This window comes from Notamacropus eugenii, chromosome 2 (assembly GCF_028372415.1).
Source record: "Notamacropus eugenii isolate mMacEug1 chromosome 2, mMacEug1.pri_v2, whole genome shotgun sequence".
In the NCBI taxonomy this organism is placed as follows: Eukaryota; Metazoa; Chordata; class Mammalia; order Diprotodontia; family Macropodidae; genus Notamacropus; species Notamacropus eugenii.
Genome location: NC_092873.1, coordinates 247,680,542 through 247,698,083, shown reverse-complemented (window position 1 = coordinate 247,698,083; position 17,542 = coordinate 247,680,542). Strand labels below are relative to the sequence as shown.

Sequence of the window (17,542 nt, the reverse complement as noted above, 5' to 3'; positions counted from 1 at the left end):
ATAAATTTAAGGAAGCAATGTGTACAAAATATAAATACTTATAAAGTGAGTCAAACAGCTTATGTCAGGCACAATCAGACATGGAACCAAACAGTAAAATTTCCTTGTAGAAACTGTAGAAGCCAATAAACATTTTTTTAAAAATAAAAATAAAAGAATTGCATGAAAAAGGCATTTACAAAAGTGATGAAGTACAATAGATCACCTTAATAAATTTATGATACATTGTAAAAGGGTTATTGTTAAGAGAAGCAGTATGGCTTAACAGTAATTTATAGTCAGGAAACCTGAGTTCAAGTTCTGACTCCAACTCGTTATAAACTCACTTCACTATAATGGGCCTTAGTTTGTTAATCTGTAAGACAGGAATACCACTTATACTCCTCTTTTGAAAGGTTATTCTGGGGAAAGTACTTTATAAATGTTAGAGCTATATAAATATAAGCTATTATTAAAATCTTAGAATATATTTTATACCTAGGTCTCAAATTAACTATAGTACAATAAGTACTGGTATGTTCCATTCTACTTTTATATTCAAACATATTAGTCAATTGTAAAGCAAATGAAAGATGAGATGTTAAAATTATGATTAATCAATTAGCACTAGTAGTAGGAACACATTTCAATTAGTAAATTTGAGTCAGAGAATACTTACTATTTTTACTTTCTTTTAGAAAAAATATTTTACAAAGCTTCACTTTGAAATATATATTTCCTACACTTAAAAGTCCAAAAAAAATCACTAATAAAAAGGGAATCTGCTCTTAAATACAAAGCACATTCAAAATGCTCTAATATGGCTCTCATTTTAATATCTAATCAAATAAGTTTCAACAAACACAAAAAAATTAAAATCATCAAGCAGGATTTTAACTGAAAGACAAAACAAATCAAATTTACTGCTTTAATGTATACCTTATTAAAAGAGACTCCCTGTTCTAGTGGATTCAGAGTGTTGGCTGCTGCAGCTGCAGCTGTAAGTTGTGCTGTCAAGGCTTGCAACTGAACAACAAGACCAGCATCCAGTGCTTGAAGTAGTGAAGGCTGTGGTTTCTGCTGCTGAATCTGTAGTGTCTGTATTAATTGCTGAAGCTGGGGAAAGAGAAAAACAATTGAGTAAAGAAACAAAAACAAGATCGATTTTTTAAAAAAAGTAACCAACTTCTAAAAATGCCAGTAGATCACATTCAATTATCTATGCCATTGGGAAGTTACCAATTCCACTTCCTATGCACTTGATTCCATTCACTCCAATCTCCTCTAAGTGCTTTTCCCTTTTATCATTTCCAGTCTCCTTTATCTCACTTTATCCCAAGTGATTTCTCTGAATCCTTATACTGAGCACCCACAAACACATCATAAAATATCATCATAAAATGTTACTTGACCATTCAGATTATCATTATACCATTGGTCCACCCCTGTTTCTTAGCCAATACCAAGTGGCTTTGATGATTGCTGCTTTGTAATACAATTTGAGATCTGGTAGGGCTAGGTCATCTTCTCTAGCATTTCTTTTCAGTAGTTCCCTTGATATTCTGGACCAGATGAATTTTGATATTTTTTTCTAGCTCTGGAAAATAATTATCTGATAGCTTGACTGGTATGGTACTGAATAAGTAAACTAATTTAGGCAGAATTGCCATTTTTATTATATTAGCTCAGCCTACCCACGAACAACCCACTTACTTAGATCTGACTTTATTTGTGGGAAAAGTGTTTTGTAACTGTGTTTATATAGTCCCTGGGTTTGTTTTGGCAAGTAGACTCCCAGATATTTTATAGTATCTACTGCAGCTTCAAATGGGATTTCTATCTCTTGCTGTTGGACTTTGTTAGTAATATACAGAAATGCAGATGATTTATGTGGGGTTTACTTTGTAACCTGAAACTTTGCCAAAGTTGTTTATTATTTATTTGATTCTCTGCGATTCTCTAGGTTAGGTTCTCAAGACATAGTAGTTAATGAATACAGTAATCTACTGTTTGATAAACCCAAGGACCCCAGCTTCTGGGATAAGAACTCACTGTTCAACAAAAATTGCTGGGAAAACTGGATAACAGTGTGGTGGAAACTGGGCATAGACCAATGCCTGACAGCGTACACAAGAATAAAGACCAAATGGATATACGATCTAGGTATAAAGATTGATACTGTAAACAAATTAGGGGAGCAAGGAATAGTGTTATTTGTCAAACTTATGAAGTGCAAAATGGATAATTTTGATTATATTAAAATGAAAAGTTTTTGCACAAACAAACCCAATGCAACCAAGATTAGGAGGGAAGCAGAAAACTGGGAAAGAATTTTTGCAAATAGTGTCCTCATTTCTAAAATACATAGAGAACTTGAGTCAAATGTACAAGAATACGTCATTCCCCAATTGATAAATGGCCAGAGGATATGAACAGACAGTTTTCAGAGGAAGAAATTAAAGCTATCTATAATCATATGAAAAAATGCTTTAAATCACTACTAGTTAGAGTGATGCAAATCAAAACAACTCTGAGGTACCACATCACACCTATCAGATTGACTAACATGACAAAACAGGAAGATGATTAATGTTGGAGAAGATGGGAGAGAGTTGGAACACTAATTCATTGTTGGTGGAGCTATGAGCTGATCCAATCATTATAGAGAGTAATTTGGACTATGCCCAAAGGGCCACAAAAATGTGCATACCCTTTGACCTAGCAATACCACTTTTGGGACTCTATCCCAAAGAGACCATGGAAATGGGAAAGGGTCCCACATGTACAAAAATATTTATAGCAGCTCTCTTTGTGTTGGCCAAAAACCAGAAGTCAAGGGGATGTCCATCAATTGGGGAATGGCTGAACAAGTTGTGGTATATGAATGCAATGGAATACTATCGTGCTATGAGAAACGATGAACAGGAAAACGTCAGAGAGGCCTGGAAATACTTATATGATCTGTTGCTGAGTGAAAGGGGAAGAACCAGGAGAACTTTGTACACAGCAACAACCACAGTGAGAGAGGAATTTTTCTGGTAGACTTAGTACTTCACTGAAATGCATGGACTTAAAAAATTTCCAATGGTCTCTTGAGGCAAACTGCTTTCAACATCCAGAGAAAGAACTATGGAATTGGATCACAGATAGAAACAGACCATTTTCTTTTGTATTATATTTTGTTTTATGGTTTCTCCCATTCATTTTAATTCTTCTGTGCAACAAGCATTTAATAGGAATGTACATGTACAACTATATAAGATTGTATGCCATCTCAGGGAGGGAGTGGGGGAGAAGGAGGAATGAGCGGGAAGAAGTGGAAAAAAATCTAAGATATATGGAAGTGATTGTCGAACACTGAAAACAAATAAAATAATTCAAATTAACAAAAAAAGAAATAACTATGGGATTGGATCGCAGATAGAAACAGACCATTTTCTTTTGTATTATGTTTTGTTTTATGGTTTCTCCCATTCGTTTTAATTCTTCTGTGCAACATTTATTTAATAGGAATGTACATGTAGAACCTATATAAGATTGTACACCGTCTCAGGGAGGGAGTGGGGAGGGAGGGAGAGGGAGTGGAAAAAAAAATCTAAGATATATGGAAGTGACTGTCAAACACTGAAAATAAATAATTCAATTTAAAAATCCAAATTATCATTATATCTTTTCCCTTTCACAAACTATGAGACACAATCTATACTCCTTTTATTCACTTCTCAACCATTTACAACTGTTTTACCCTCTTTCATAAGACTCTCTTTTCTCTGTTGGCATCTTGGCACTGTTCCCTTGCTTCATTTTCTATTTGTGCGACAACTATTTTTGTGTTCCTTACTGAAAATCATCATTCTGATCCAACCTCACTAACTAAGCCCCTCCTGCTCATTGATCTTACAAACTCTCAGAGGTTATTACAGTATTTTACTGGCAAATTTATACATTCAGCCCTAATCTCTCCTCTAAACTTCAGTTTTGAATCACCAGCTGCCTGATGTATAATATCACCTCAATGTCCTGTTGGCATCTCAAATTCAACATGTCCAAAAGATAACTCATCTCCCAAGCACTCCTGCTCCAAAACTGTTACTTTTGATGAAGGCATATCACCCTTCTACCCAGGCTGGTTACCTTTGTGTCACCCTTCAATCTTTCTTTCTTTCTTCCGCCTTCTTATCTGAGCTTCACCTTGTGGATTCTACTTCCACAACATACTATGAGACCAAGCATGCTATATTAGGACAGGGCACTTGGAGTCAGGAAAAAATGGGTTCAAATCTCATCTCGGTCACTTAACTAGTTATGTGACACTGGTCTAGGCAGATTAATCCTCTGTAATTAGTTTGCAAACTTCACAATAAGACAGATGGAGTTTATGATCTCTTAGGGCCAATACTACTTCAAATCAACTACTATCTCTTATCCCCAATTCTTTATTTTCACTCATACTGCCACAATCCTAGCTGAAGTCCTTATTACTTCTTGGCTGGACTACTGCAACAGCTTACTAATAGATCTTATTACTTTATGTCACTCTTCAATTAAATCTCTCTTCTACACAACTGACAAATTAATATTTGTAAGACAAAAGTGTATTCACCCCATTTCCTAAATTCCTTTTATTCAAAAGTGTCCTCAATCTGGCCCTCATTCAGATGTAGTTTCTTTCCTAATTTATCCTGTATATATCTTGTTTGGACATACCTATTTAAATGCTGTGTCCCCCATTAGATGGTGAGCCCCTTGAGATCAAGGATTGTTTTTCGTGGGGGGGGGGAGGGGAAGGGAGGCAGGAATCTTTCTTTGTATTCCCCAGCCTTTGGCAGAGTGTCTGGCACATAGTAGATGCTTAATAAATGCTTGCTGACTGGACTTGATTATATCCCTTTGTACATTCAATGTTCCAGTCAAACAAGACTGATCTTAAATTGGATACTCCACTTCCTGTTTCCCCCATGCCTAAAATGCATTCTCTCTTTGTTTCTATTCTTAGAATATCTAGCATCTCTTGAAGTTCAGCTTAGGCACAATATCCTAAGCAATATCTTTCTTAACCACCCCTTGAAAAGCTCTAAAAAAGAAAAAAAATCTTACTTCCCACCTCAAAATATATTGTTCTTTTTGCTATAGCTTTTAACTATTCCCTTCCTCCAGTGCAAACTTCTTGAAGACAGAAATCATTTAATTTTTGTCTATATATCCCTAGCACTTAACACAATATCCTTCATTCAACAGGCAGTTACCAAATATTGAATTGAATATATCATAAATAGGAAAAGGGAAGGAAATAGGTAGATAATACAAACTTAACTGACATCTAAGAAATATGGGTCTTTATATGACTAGGTATCTAGATATATATCCAATGAAAAAATCCTACTTCAATGTCACATCATGTCAATGCCAATGCACTCTTAAGTTTTGGAAGGCCCTAATAAGTTAGAAAACTTAAATATTAGCCCAAAGACTTTCCATCTTGTCTGTGGAATAAAATCATTTCAGAGAAATATTAATATCAGAAAGTTATTAGAAGACAAAGCAATTAATGAAACCATTCACCCAGACAAAGAAAGGCAAAGACATCACTGGAGGAGTATCTATATTTATCATATATGTGGGGTTAAAAACTTACAAGTTTAATCCCCTCACTTTTACAGATAAAGATATTAAGTGACTTGTCAAAGGTCACACAGGAAGTGGTAAAGCTGGGATTAGACTTTAGGAGCTCTGACATTATAGAATTTTTGAATTAATGAACTAAGTACTTAAATTTGTACATATCTAAAAGGAATATTTTTGTTGAGTTCATCTTTCATTTTCGAAGAAGACCATGACATCAGAAAAATGATGACATAACTTGCACGTGACTTTGTTTTGAGAGAGGGAAGGCTGTGCAAGGTCACCAGCCTCACTTTCTTCTCCTGAGTCATCTGGATCCAGTGACCAGATATTCATCAGGATGCAACGGGAGACCTTAGCCTTTTTAGGATAAGGCCCTTTTAGGTACTCAGTTAGAGGGAGGTAAACCTCATTTAGTGAACAGGCCTCTTTAAGAAGTAGTCAGGGAATGGTGCCTTTAATGAGCAAAAGAAAAAAAGAATTAAATCAAGCTGGAAAGGAAAGCAAACCAGTTACTATTGATAATCATTGAAAGGAAGCAGAGCCAAATAACAGTCATTAAGTAGAGCTTGGGCAGGAACCTACTGCTATCCAATCTATGGGTTCAGAGTGCACTGGGTTGAAGGTTCTGGGAAAGAGAAAGAAAAAAAGGGAAGAAGGGAAGAGGGAGGGAGGGAAGGAGGAAGAAAGGAAGGAGACATCTAGTCAGTAAGCCCCAAGTTAACTGGGCAGCCTCTGGTCATCCAAATTTGAAGGGGAAAGAAAGGGAGACAGAAGGGAGAGGATGAGCTGAGTTATCCAGCTAACTGGGTCCCCACTCAGGCAGCTCAGTCTACTCACCTCAAACTAAATTAATGAAGTCATATCCTGATGAATCAAGACAGGACAAAAAGAAGGTGACTGATTTCTTCACAGTCCTTCCTTCCATTTCACCCTAATCAATTTGATCATTACCCCAACTTTATGTCACCTTAGACAATGCAAATTATATAACTAATTTATACAATTATAATTCCCAATTTATGAATTTACTGTTGAGCCCCTGTCTTCTCTGGGATAAAGAAAAATTTAGATTTAAAAGGTATTTTTAGCAGGTGAGCTTGTAAATAGGAAAGAAAAAAAAAAGGTGGTGATATCAACCAAAAAATTTAAGAAAAAGGCTTACACCTTTATTTTTTTTTAACAACCTAACCTTAAGTGCTTAGCATATTTCAGTTAAATTAAAAGTTGAACGAATAACTGAGACCTAAGTATAAACCGCAAAAAATTCCACTATTCAATATAAAAAATAATGGCAAGGATTTTACTATTGATACAGAAATTCATATCTCTTTAACGAAAATTTACTTTTCAATAGTAAATCACAGCTTATTCAAAGCAAAAATTAAAATCACTTTATAGGATGTATAGGAAATTATATTAGTTGCTAATAATACAAAAACTCTTGGGTACTAAGGACACGATCTCTTGTCCTTGAACGTCACAAAGTAGTTGTGAATGTTAGTAAGATTTATAAAATGAATAAATGAATGATAAGCCATTTATCAAATGCTAACTATGTGGTAAGCACAGGGAATATCAATAAAAGAAAGCAAATCTTTGCTCTTAAGGACTGCACAGTCTAATACAGCAAGAGAATATATACTAAAGGTTATCCTGAAAGATTAAGATGTGACAGAAAATAATGAGACAGTACATTGGCTCATATGAAATGAAGGATGCATTTTATGAAGGTAAGGCTGCAACAGAAAGATAAATTAGGATCAGATTATGAGAGACCTTGTATGCCAGATGATATGGGATCAGTGGTGAGCCCTTGAAGGTTTTTAGAGAAGCTAAGAATGTGTAGAGATCTATTATTTGGGGAGAGATTAAATTTGCTACTGGGTACAGAATAGATTAGAAAGCAAAGACTGGAAAGATACACTGATTAGCAGAATATTGCATTCTACAGTGATGTGATGAGGGCATGGACTAGACTGGCAGAAAAGACAATGAAAAAGATTCATTTTTATACACTGTGGAAGCGACTACTACTGAAGTTACTGTTAAAATAGGATTCATTTATCACTCAAGCCTACACCATGAACTTAAGGGGAGCTATCATTTTAGTTCATAAACAAAGTAAAACAACATTAATAAATGACGCTATTAGAAAATCATAGTCATAATGAGGCTGGCATATAACCTTATATTTCAGAGAAAGGCAGCATATAAGGGAAGGGATTGGAGCAAGAATGGAGAATTGTTGGACTGAGAGTAAGAACAGAATTCTAGTTAATAGTTCTGTTATTGAATTCTTTAGGTCTCTAGTTTCCTTAGCTATAGAGTAGAAAAAAACAATATCTCAGGTGCCTTCTGCACAGGGATGGTTTAGTAGAAACAATATATGTGAAAACACCTTACAAGAACACAATTATTTATATTCAGAAATATGCAAAAATGACAACAAAAAAAATTAACTGATATATTGACAGGAGATGCCTAATTACCAATGCGACTCAAATCGAATTCAGTAAGACTACTGACTTATTATAACAAAAATAAAAATTACTACTCAACTGGAATAAAAGATATGGTATGCAATTAAAGTAACTCTAGGCAGACCTATTTAAGTGAGACACTGACATCAAAAACAATGGAAAATGGAAAAAGGAATAAACATTGACAAAAACTATCACAACTCTCTGGATAAATCTAACAAAGATAAATCAATCACAAAAATAAAGAAATAATAATAACAACAAAAAAGCCCAGACACTGTGAAAACCAGAAAATTATTTATCTTTGCCACACAGAAAGATATGACAATCAGGATAATACTGGCATAGAATACAAACCTATTGTTAAAATTTTACAAAGGATAGTGAAAGGCTATGACAATGTCATCACATTAAGCAGAGAGAAATAAGAGGGAAAGTCTAGTAGATGAATAGAAAAGGAAGTGAGCAGATCATGGGAAAAGATGAAGAAATAGTATAGCAATGTCCAGTCTACAGGCGCCACTGTGAAGAGATTTAGAGTACCTATAGTATGCTGGGTGGAAGGATTCTTTGTGGAGGATTCACAGGAAGGTGTGTATTAGTCACACAGAAAATTAAGGTCTTGAGATTTGCATTGACAGCAGCAATACTCACATAGAGGAGCTCATGTAAACAACAAAACATAAATAACCAAATGGGGGCATATTTACATACTTGTCAAAAGACAAACATTTTTTAAAAACTTAAACCTTCCCATAATTATTGTCTATTATTTTCTATATTCTCTACATTAATAGTAATGAAAATGATTATTATATATATACATAAATAATGAGACCCTTTAAGACATTTAATATAATTAAGTATCCTTGTGTTGATTTTTGTACACCAAGCTAAAAAATACTAACCTGTTGGCCTTGAGGACTTTGCAAAATCTGTGCCACAGCAGCTAGTGTATCTGTATTTGCTATCTGAGATACCCAAGGGTCAGGCAAACCTTGTACCACATTGGCTGGAGTAACAGGTGTCACAGGAGTTCCTTTAAAAATAGAAAGTTATATATGAAGAGGAATTAATCCTAAAATATATGTACTTAACAGGTTTTTACCATATTCATACTTTAAATTACAAGAAGACCACAAAATTAGAAAACAACATGTAAACATCTAAACTTGTAAAACAGATGAATTTGGCACAATCACTTTATTAACATACTTTATATCTTTCTCAGGGATGCTAAGAGTACCTGTAATGTGTTTAAAACAGCACTTGCTATATAATTTTCAATTTATACACTACAATTTAAAAATACATTTAATACATACATTAAGGAAAATCTAATGAGACATATAAGATGAATCCTTTAATTTTATTATTTAACTTTTATTTATGAAAAAATTGTTTTCCATAATCTAATAAATTATAAGTAGTTTCTCATTCAGATCATAAAAAGATAGAAATTTTTGACCTTATCCATTTTCCATATTTTATTTTTAAAGTATCATCTCTGAAAAATATAATTTTTCCTTCTAATTATATACTACTGGGATAAATTCTACAATAGACAACAAACTATTTTTTTTTTTTACCAATGAATAAGCACCTGAAAACAGAGTGTATAAGTAAAAATTATTTTAAAATACATTACATAAATAATTTCACAAAATACCTGGGGTGTTGTTGCTCATAGATGCTGCAGTACTTGGCAAAACAGGTGTGACAACTGGTGGTGGAATTCCTGCTGCCATATCAAGAAGAGGTTGAATAATTTCACTCTTAAACACATTATTCTTCTGCCATAAGTTTAGAACCCTGACTATTTTACTCTGAAAAAGAAAAAAAAAGACATAATAATTTAAAATTAGAAACTTTATCATAATCATGCTAATCTATTAATCTATTACTTAGGAAAAAACAGTTTGGCAGCATTAACCTGAACAATGTAAAAACATGGCAGACAATTGCTGTCTTTATTTAAAGCAGATTGTGTATTTATGTATTAAATATTTTATAAGACTTAAATCATATTCTCCCAGTGCCTAAGTTATTGGTATAGAAGAAACTTTGGAAGGTACATTAACTGCCTTTATACTTACCCAAGTTTATCTAAAAGACAACAGGCAGTAATGAAGTCTTAATCAAGCTTTCCCCCAAAGTGCTAAACAAATAACAGAATATCAGATTTGGAAAAGAACTCAGATATAATTTAGTCTAACCAGTTCCTGAAGAGTCCATGTAGTATTCAAAAAAAGTGGTCAACTTTAAGATAGTTAGTGAAGTACTCTATATAACTTGAGGCACGCACCCCATTCTACTTTAGAAAAGAGCTATTTATCTGTAAATGTGCCATTTTATAATTTCCACTCATTAGTCCTACTTCAGCTTTTTGGGGTTAATAAGAATGATTCTTATATTTTATAAAATAGATCCTCAAAAATTAGAACCCAGCAATAATACACACCCTGATTCCAACTTTACTCTTCTCTAGGACAAGTATCTAGTTTTTTTAAAAAAAATCCTCATACAGTGAGCTTCTGAAGTTCTTTACCATCATCCTCAAACTTGAAGTTATTAATGTCCTTTCTACATACACTCTCTGTTGGCAACCACTGGCTTTCATAGGTTTCATTGTTATGGGCTTTAGTCCTACGACACCAACTGCCTACTGAACATTTCAAACTGGATGTGCCAGAGGCATCTCAAATGCAACATGCCCCCAGAATAGCTCATTATCTTTTCCCAACGACCCAAATCTCTTCCAGATTTTTCTTTCCTTTCATCATGCCTGAATGTTCTCCTTCCTCACCTCCATTTCACAGAGTCCCTCTTTTCCTCCAAGGCACAGCTCAAGCATCACCTTTTATATGAACCCTTTGCTTAATGCATAGATAGATTAAAGTCTTCCCTCCCAAAATACTTTGCATTTATCTATATTTATTCTCTTTATCTGTATTCTTATAATATATGTACCTGTTGAATATAAACTCTTAAGAGCAGGGATTATTTTATTCTTTGTAAACTGTTCACTTACTATAAAGCATTAACACACTGATTCCTAAAATGTGGCACCCAAACTGAACACAATAATCCAGATATGCATGGTCTGATCAGACCAGAGCATGGTATAACTATCACTTCCAAAGTGCTGCTATCTTAAAATAGGCTAAGAGTAGGAACAACTAAAGGTACCTCATGGCTTGGGGTGGAAAAGACAATGAGAACCAAATACAGAGAGAGCAAAATTTTTACTTTGTTCCTGTTTTCTATGCAAAAGAGAATGGATTTCAAATGACAGTGAAAATGGCTAATATGGAGCTGATATAGTATGCCCCTCATGGGTTCAAGTCACCAAGCCTAAATCAAGTATGTAAAATACTGAAAACTGGTAGAAGTATCTGTAGATCAGAATCATTGCTCAAACAGGGAATAAACAGGAGATGGGCAAATACTATGTGAGTTTCAAAAAGGGAAGAGAAAGAGCTTGTTAAACTATGGATTAGCCAAATTCTAGAATGTACTATTATTAAAGGGATGGTTAATAAACATATACAAAAAGAAAGTGTTCAGAGAGCCAATGGTAATAGATGCAGCTGACCCTTTTAGCAAAGCATTTGACAGTCTCATGCTACTCCTGTAAACAAGTTAGGATAAAGAACAGTTTAGGATGGACTCAAAATTGGTTGAATTCCAAATCTAAGGATTAGTCATTAATGATACAGTGTTAACTTTGAAGGAAATCTCCAGTGGAAGGGAGTGTACAAGAGCATGCACCGTTTATCATTTTTATGAATGATGAACAAAAAAGCACAGATGGTAACCTTATGAATATTGTAGATGACAGAAGGATAGGAGGAGTAATCTGTTAGACGATACAGTCAGGATCCAAAAGGTCTCAAAAGTTAGAACATTGGGCTGATACTCTTAAAATGAAATTTCATACTGACAAATGTAAAGTTTTATATTTAGATTCAAAATACTAGTACAAAAAAAGAAAAACCTAGGCTAGATGACCTTTGGTCTGAAAAAAAAAAAATGAAGTTTTAGTGGACTGCAGGTTCAATATGAGCCAAAGGTGTGATATAACAACCCTCTAATACCTTCCCCTAATGCACAAATCTGATCTTAGGCTGCACTGAAAGAGGCATAATGTTCAGTATTAGAAAAGGAATACCTATGATGTACTAAGATTCAGTCAAACCACATCTGGAGGACTGTGTATAGTTGGGAGCACCAACTTTTTGTACTTTTTGGAAGTACATTTTTAATCTACAAAGAGTCCAGGAAAAAGCTGCCAGGATAGTGAAGCACTTCCATATCATGTTATATGAGGCCACTTGAGGGAGCAAGGAATGTTTGGCCTTGAGAAGGAAAGACTTAAAGGGGACATAATAGCTGTGTTGAAGTATTTGAGTAACACATTATGCCATTCACATATTTTTGAATCAACAATTAAAACTTGGAAAAAATTCTTAAGAGATTCTAATCCATTTTCTCCCCTGATTCATGACCAAACTCTTCCACACTGAGCCAGGTTCAGAAAAATCCAATGATTTTATCTTTATTTTTGTTCTTTCCTACCATTTTAAAGTTTGCCACTTTTTTTTCTTGTTCTCATATCTAGTCTCAATTTAAGGAATATTGTTCACTCTCTCTTTAACATTTTCTGACTGCTTCCTCTTCCCCCTGCTTTGAAATTAAGGTAATTCTTGGGTTTAACCTGAATGTTTTCTCTTTTTATACTCAAGATTTACCAGAAATTCCTCTGCAAAAATGCCTAGATTTATGTCTCTGTAAAGACTTTTTATTCCCATCTCACTCTCTAGTAACTATCTATAATTAGACGCTATACAAAAAACTATTATTAAACATGTCCATACATATCCCCTTATTATCCCTTCCATTATCACCATCACTGTTATTCTTTTAGTAATGCTTCATGTCATTTTGCCTTCTCTATATATAAAGTTCCTATCCATCCCATCTGCCCAAACTTCATTAATTTTTATTAATGATTAGGAATGATTTTTCTTCATCAGACCACACATAACCCTTAAAAAAACAAATGCATATATTACATAATAATACTGTGTTGGCATAACCATATCTAAACTTTTAATCCTCCCATAAACTAAGCACTTGGTACAAATTTGCTACATCAAAAATTATTTCCTGAGTCACACCTTCTTCCTCATTCTCACTTCCACAACTGTGTTCTAAGCCCTGACTTAAGTCTCTGTTAAGAACTGCCCTGGTTTTGTCCTACTGACATCCCCATAACTCCAGTCTAGTCAGATATCACTATTTTCTTGTACTTAGATCAACTTGATCTGGTCATACTAGAATTGGTTCATCCTTTACAGAGAACAAAGAAAAGCCTTAAGCCTATTAAAGTCCAATATCTCTACCTTAAATTCTTTTTACTGACGGCTTACCCAGATTTCTTGCCTAAATTCTGACTTCATTTTTCTGCAGTATTAACCCCTTGACACTAATCTCTTTATTTCAGTTCCTGATACTACTGATTTTGGATTTACTGACTATAGTGAAGTTCTCACACCCACTGGATCCTTTAAGGTTTGTCTGAGCTCAGCCCTGGTTATAGCTGTTTGCCCTCAATTCATAACTGTTGTCTCATGCTTACAACTTTATCTTGAAGATTTTGTTTGTACTGCAACAAAAATTATTTTTATTTATCATTCTAAACAAAGTACTCCTTACCTTTCTCAGAATCTTGTAACAACTATCAAATACCTCCAAGGATTTTGATACTGATATGTAAAATAGGAATAATACTATTTGCATTACCTATTTAATAGGGTTAATATAAGCAAAGTCTTTTGTAAACCTGTAATCACTATATAAATGTAATATATCAAGTATTTAATTGTATTTTTCATTCAACTTTAGTATTATATAATATTTATTTTCCTCCATATGCTGATAATCTTGTATGTACTTCAAAGAACCTGAACAGTTAACAAGTTTTAATTTAGTATCAGTAAATAATACAAGAATATATTTAGTATTAACAAGTAAAATTTTTTTTAACTTTTAATTCCAAATTCAATGCTATTTATATATCATGCTGCCTATACTAAAAAACTAAATTGTAGAAGAAAAACATTACAAACTTACCCTAAGACATAAAACAATTCAAAAGAAGCAAGATTCAAAAAAGGCTGTACCTAATTGATACTTTAACTTTTAAGTGAACGTACTTGAAAAAAGGGAGTTGTCTGAATAACCATGGAGTAAGTAAATATTATGTCAAATCACTTCAAAAACTAAATCTTAATAAAAAGGTTATGTGCTTTGTTTGACCAAAGATGATCACTATTCTGTTTAATGTGTATATTTTGTAATAAAGCTCTAGTTTAAGGGTTCTTAACATTTTCTGTGTCAGTAGTCTCAAGAAGTAGAATACTACCGTGGCTTGCTGACTACATTTCACAATGGCAGGAAATGCTAAATTTCATTTACAAGTTACTCAAAATAAAGATATAATTTTCCTCCCATCCAAGTTCCCAGAACCTGTGAAATTTACCCATTGACCTCTTGAAAGAAAGATCCCCAAATTAACAATCCCTATGATAAGAAATCCCCTAAAAACAATAGTAGCATACCTTATCATCACCAGGGCAACGATATAAATTCTGAAACGTGCTAATGATGTTATTACTAAATCTGGGTGCAAACACATCCTTTTCTTGACCAAACTGATGTCGAGATTGTCGTACAATGGAATCAATAACATAAAGTCCAGGTACTTTATATTCTGGTTTACACTAGAAGAAAGAAAGACAAAATTTAAAAAGCAAATCTCATAACTGAAGCATTGCAAATTATATACAAACAATAAAACTGAAATTTTGGTATTAGTTCTTACTTTGTAGCTCTTCTACACTGAAGAAAAAGCAGTTGAACCTTAGCTACATGCTAGTCAACTACTATAATAGCTGAAAATGCAAAGCAAAGTCTAAAAATGTAAGGAAAATAATATTTAACGTTTTAGCAACAAGAATCAATGGTGGCTACCGTACATACTCTGACAGCACCTAAATCCCACTTATGAATTTTGTGTATAATTTTAATGACAAGATTATGATAATAAAGGAAGTCAATACAATGAAGAAAGGATCAAGAAAATAAATGGGAGAAGCTCTGAGAAAAATATCAAAAATATATATTTCACCTAAACTTTCAAATTAATAAGATTTCTGGTTTCTATACCACTATGAGGAAAAAAATAAAACAGATAAATTGATACACAGATAATCATGGAGGAATTGTGCCTTAGCACAGTGCTTGATAATAGGCACTTAATAAATATTTATTTACTGACTGATAAATTACATCCTTTAAATGTTACCTACTTTAATTACATAACCTGATAATAAAACTCTATGATCCCAATAATTACAGAAAGCATGGAGTAACAATAAACACTTATATAGCACTTAGTATATGCAAAACATTGTGTTAAATGCTTTACAATTATTTCATTTGATCCTCACACCTACCCTAATACGAAGGTGCTATTATTATATGTGTTACAGATGAAGAAACCGAGGCAAACAGATGTTAAGTGACTTACTCAGGATCACACAGCTAATTAAGTATCTGAGATCATAAATGAACTCAGGTCTTCTTAACTCCAGGTCCACAATTCTATTCTCTGAACAAGCATGAGAAGTGGCCTCTAAGAGCTGGAGTTAGGAAAACCTGAGCTTAAGTACTGCTTCTGGTACATGCAGATTTTGTCTCTAAGCAACTTAACCACTTAACTATTCAAGGAATTTGCAACTCTAAGACATCAGAAATGCTGGTCTTCCAAAAGACTGGAATAGGGATTGTTGTACAGAAGGAGAGGCACACTAATACATGTAGTTAGTGCAGCTATAAATAAGTATAATCACTTTGGAAAGCAATTTGAAATTTAAAAGTGACTGAAATACCCATCCCTTTGACCCAGAAATTCTTCTATTTGGTTTATACTCCAATAAGATCACTGTTGAAAAGAAACTAATCATATGCAGCATAATATTTATAGCAGTACTTCTGTGGTAGCAAAGAACTGGAATTAAAGTAGATGTCCACTGATTTGAGAATGGCTAAACAAATTGTGGTACAAGAACGTAATGGGATATTTTTGTTGTTGTTCACTTGTTTCAGTCATGTCTGACTCTGTAACCCCATTTGGAATTTTCTTAGCAAAAATACCAGAATGGTTTGCCATTTCCTTTTCCAACTCATTTTACAGATAAGGAAACTGAGGCAAATAGGGTTAAGTGACTTGCCCAATGTCACACAGTTAGTGTTTGAGGCCAGATTTGAACTTGCTTCTTCCTGACCCTAGGCCAAGCACTCTATCCACTGAGCCACTTAGCTGCTGAAAAGAATATTATTGTTAGATCCACATAAGCCCACATAGAACAAAGTAAGTAGAACCAAGAAAACCACTTACATGACCACAACAATGTAAATGGAAAGAATAACCAAAAAACAATCAAAAGGGAAAGGTTGTGAAAATATAAAGAACATGGTTCCAAAAAAGAAACAGGAGAAGAAATCCCCATCCTACTCCTTCCAGAGGTGGGAGGTTCACAGGTTTGCTACATCAGATTTTTTCAATGTACTAATTTTGTGGCTGATTGTATAGCTTCTCTTTTTTCCCTTAAAAATATTATTCATATATAGGATGGCTCCCTGGGAGATGGGAAGGGATGTTGGAAGAAATTTTGGTGATGAAAAAACAAATGATATAAAAAAAAAATTTACTTTTAAAAAGAATTGCTGATCTGTACTGGCATGTGTGGTTTCCTTGCCAAGTCTTCCCTGAACTATAAAGTCACAGGTCTAGCCAGAAGTAAAAAAAAAAAAAGGCCATTTCAAATATTAAAATGTAAGGAGAAGCATGAGAGGAGGCACTGACACTTTTTTCATTTTATAAACAAGGTGTGATATATGTGCTACAACTTAACATATCCTTTAATGACATGCTCCCTCTAAGGAGTACCACCCATGTTAACAGACTTTGAGCTGGAAAGGACTTTAAAGATGATATAGTCTATATCAAATATAAAGTGAGTAAAATAAAAAGCTAAAGAGCTCAAGTGACTGCCCCATACTCAGACAAGAAGGAGCAGAGGACTGTGTGTGTGTGTGGGAGGGGAGAGATCAGACCAGAAAACAAAGTCTCCTATGTCCCAGTCAAACATGTTAGCCTCTAGACCGGTGGTTCTCAAAAGTTCTGAAAGGCATTTTGTTGGCTATGCCATACAACTTCTCGCACTTTCTCAGACCTCTTCAATCTCCAGCAGTAGTGCACTACCAGCTCTTCCAGGCTTGATATGGACAAGATCATAAAAGCAATTCTATCTAGAAGAGCATAGCTAACTCCTCTCCTGTACCACAGGGAAATAAAGGAGGAGAGGGGGAGGAGAAACTGGAATCCCAAG

At 34.1% G+C, this 17,542-nt stretch overlaps 1 protein-coding gene across 10 annotated transcripts in view; it reads right to left on the bottom strand.

The window, feature by feature from the left end:
• The window catches only part of SCAF8 (SR-related CTD associated factor 8), a 284,935-nt gene that overhangs the window by 215,577 nt on the left and 51,816 nt on the right, over positions 1 to 17,542 (bottom strand). For all 10 annotated transcript variants that reach the window (XR_011974667.1, XR_011974666.1, XM_072643758.1 and 7 more), the window contains 4 exons: positions 14,708 to 14,869; positions 9,754 to 9,910; positions 8,993 to 9,123; positions 919 to 1,095 (listed from right to left, as the gene is read on the bottom strand). Coding sequence is in view for 8 of the 10 variants with exons in the window: in XM_072643758.1 (XP_072499859.1) it covers positions 919 to 1,095; positions 8,993 to 9,123; positions 9,754 to 9,910; positions 14,708 to 14,869 (627 nt within the window). In the remaining 2 variants the exon portion in view is untranslated. The remainder of the gene's footprint in view (positions 1 to 918; positions 1,096 to 8,992; positions 9,124 to 9,753; positions 9,911 to 14,707; positions 14,870 to 17,542) is intronic.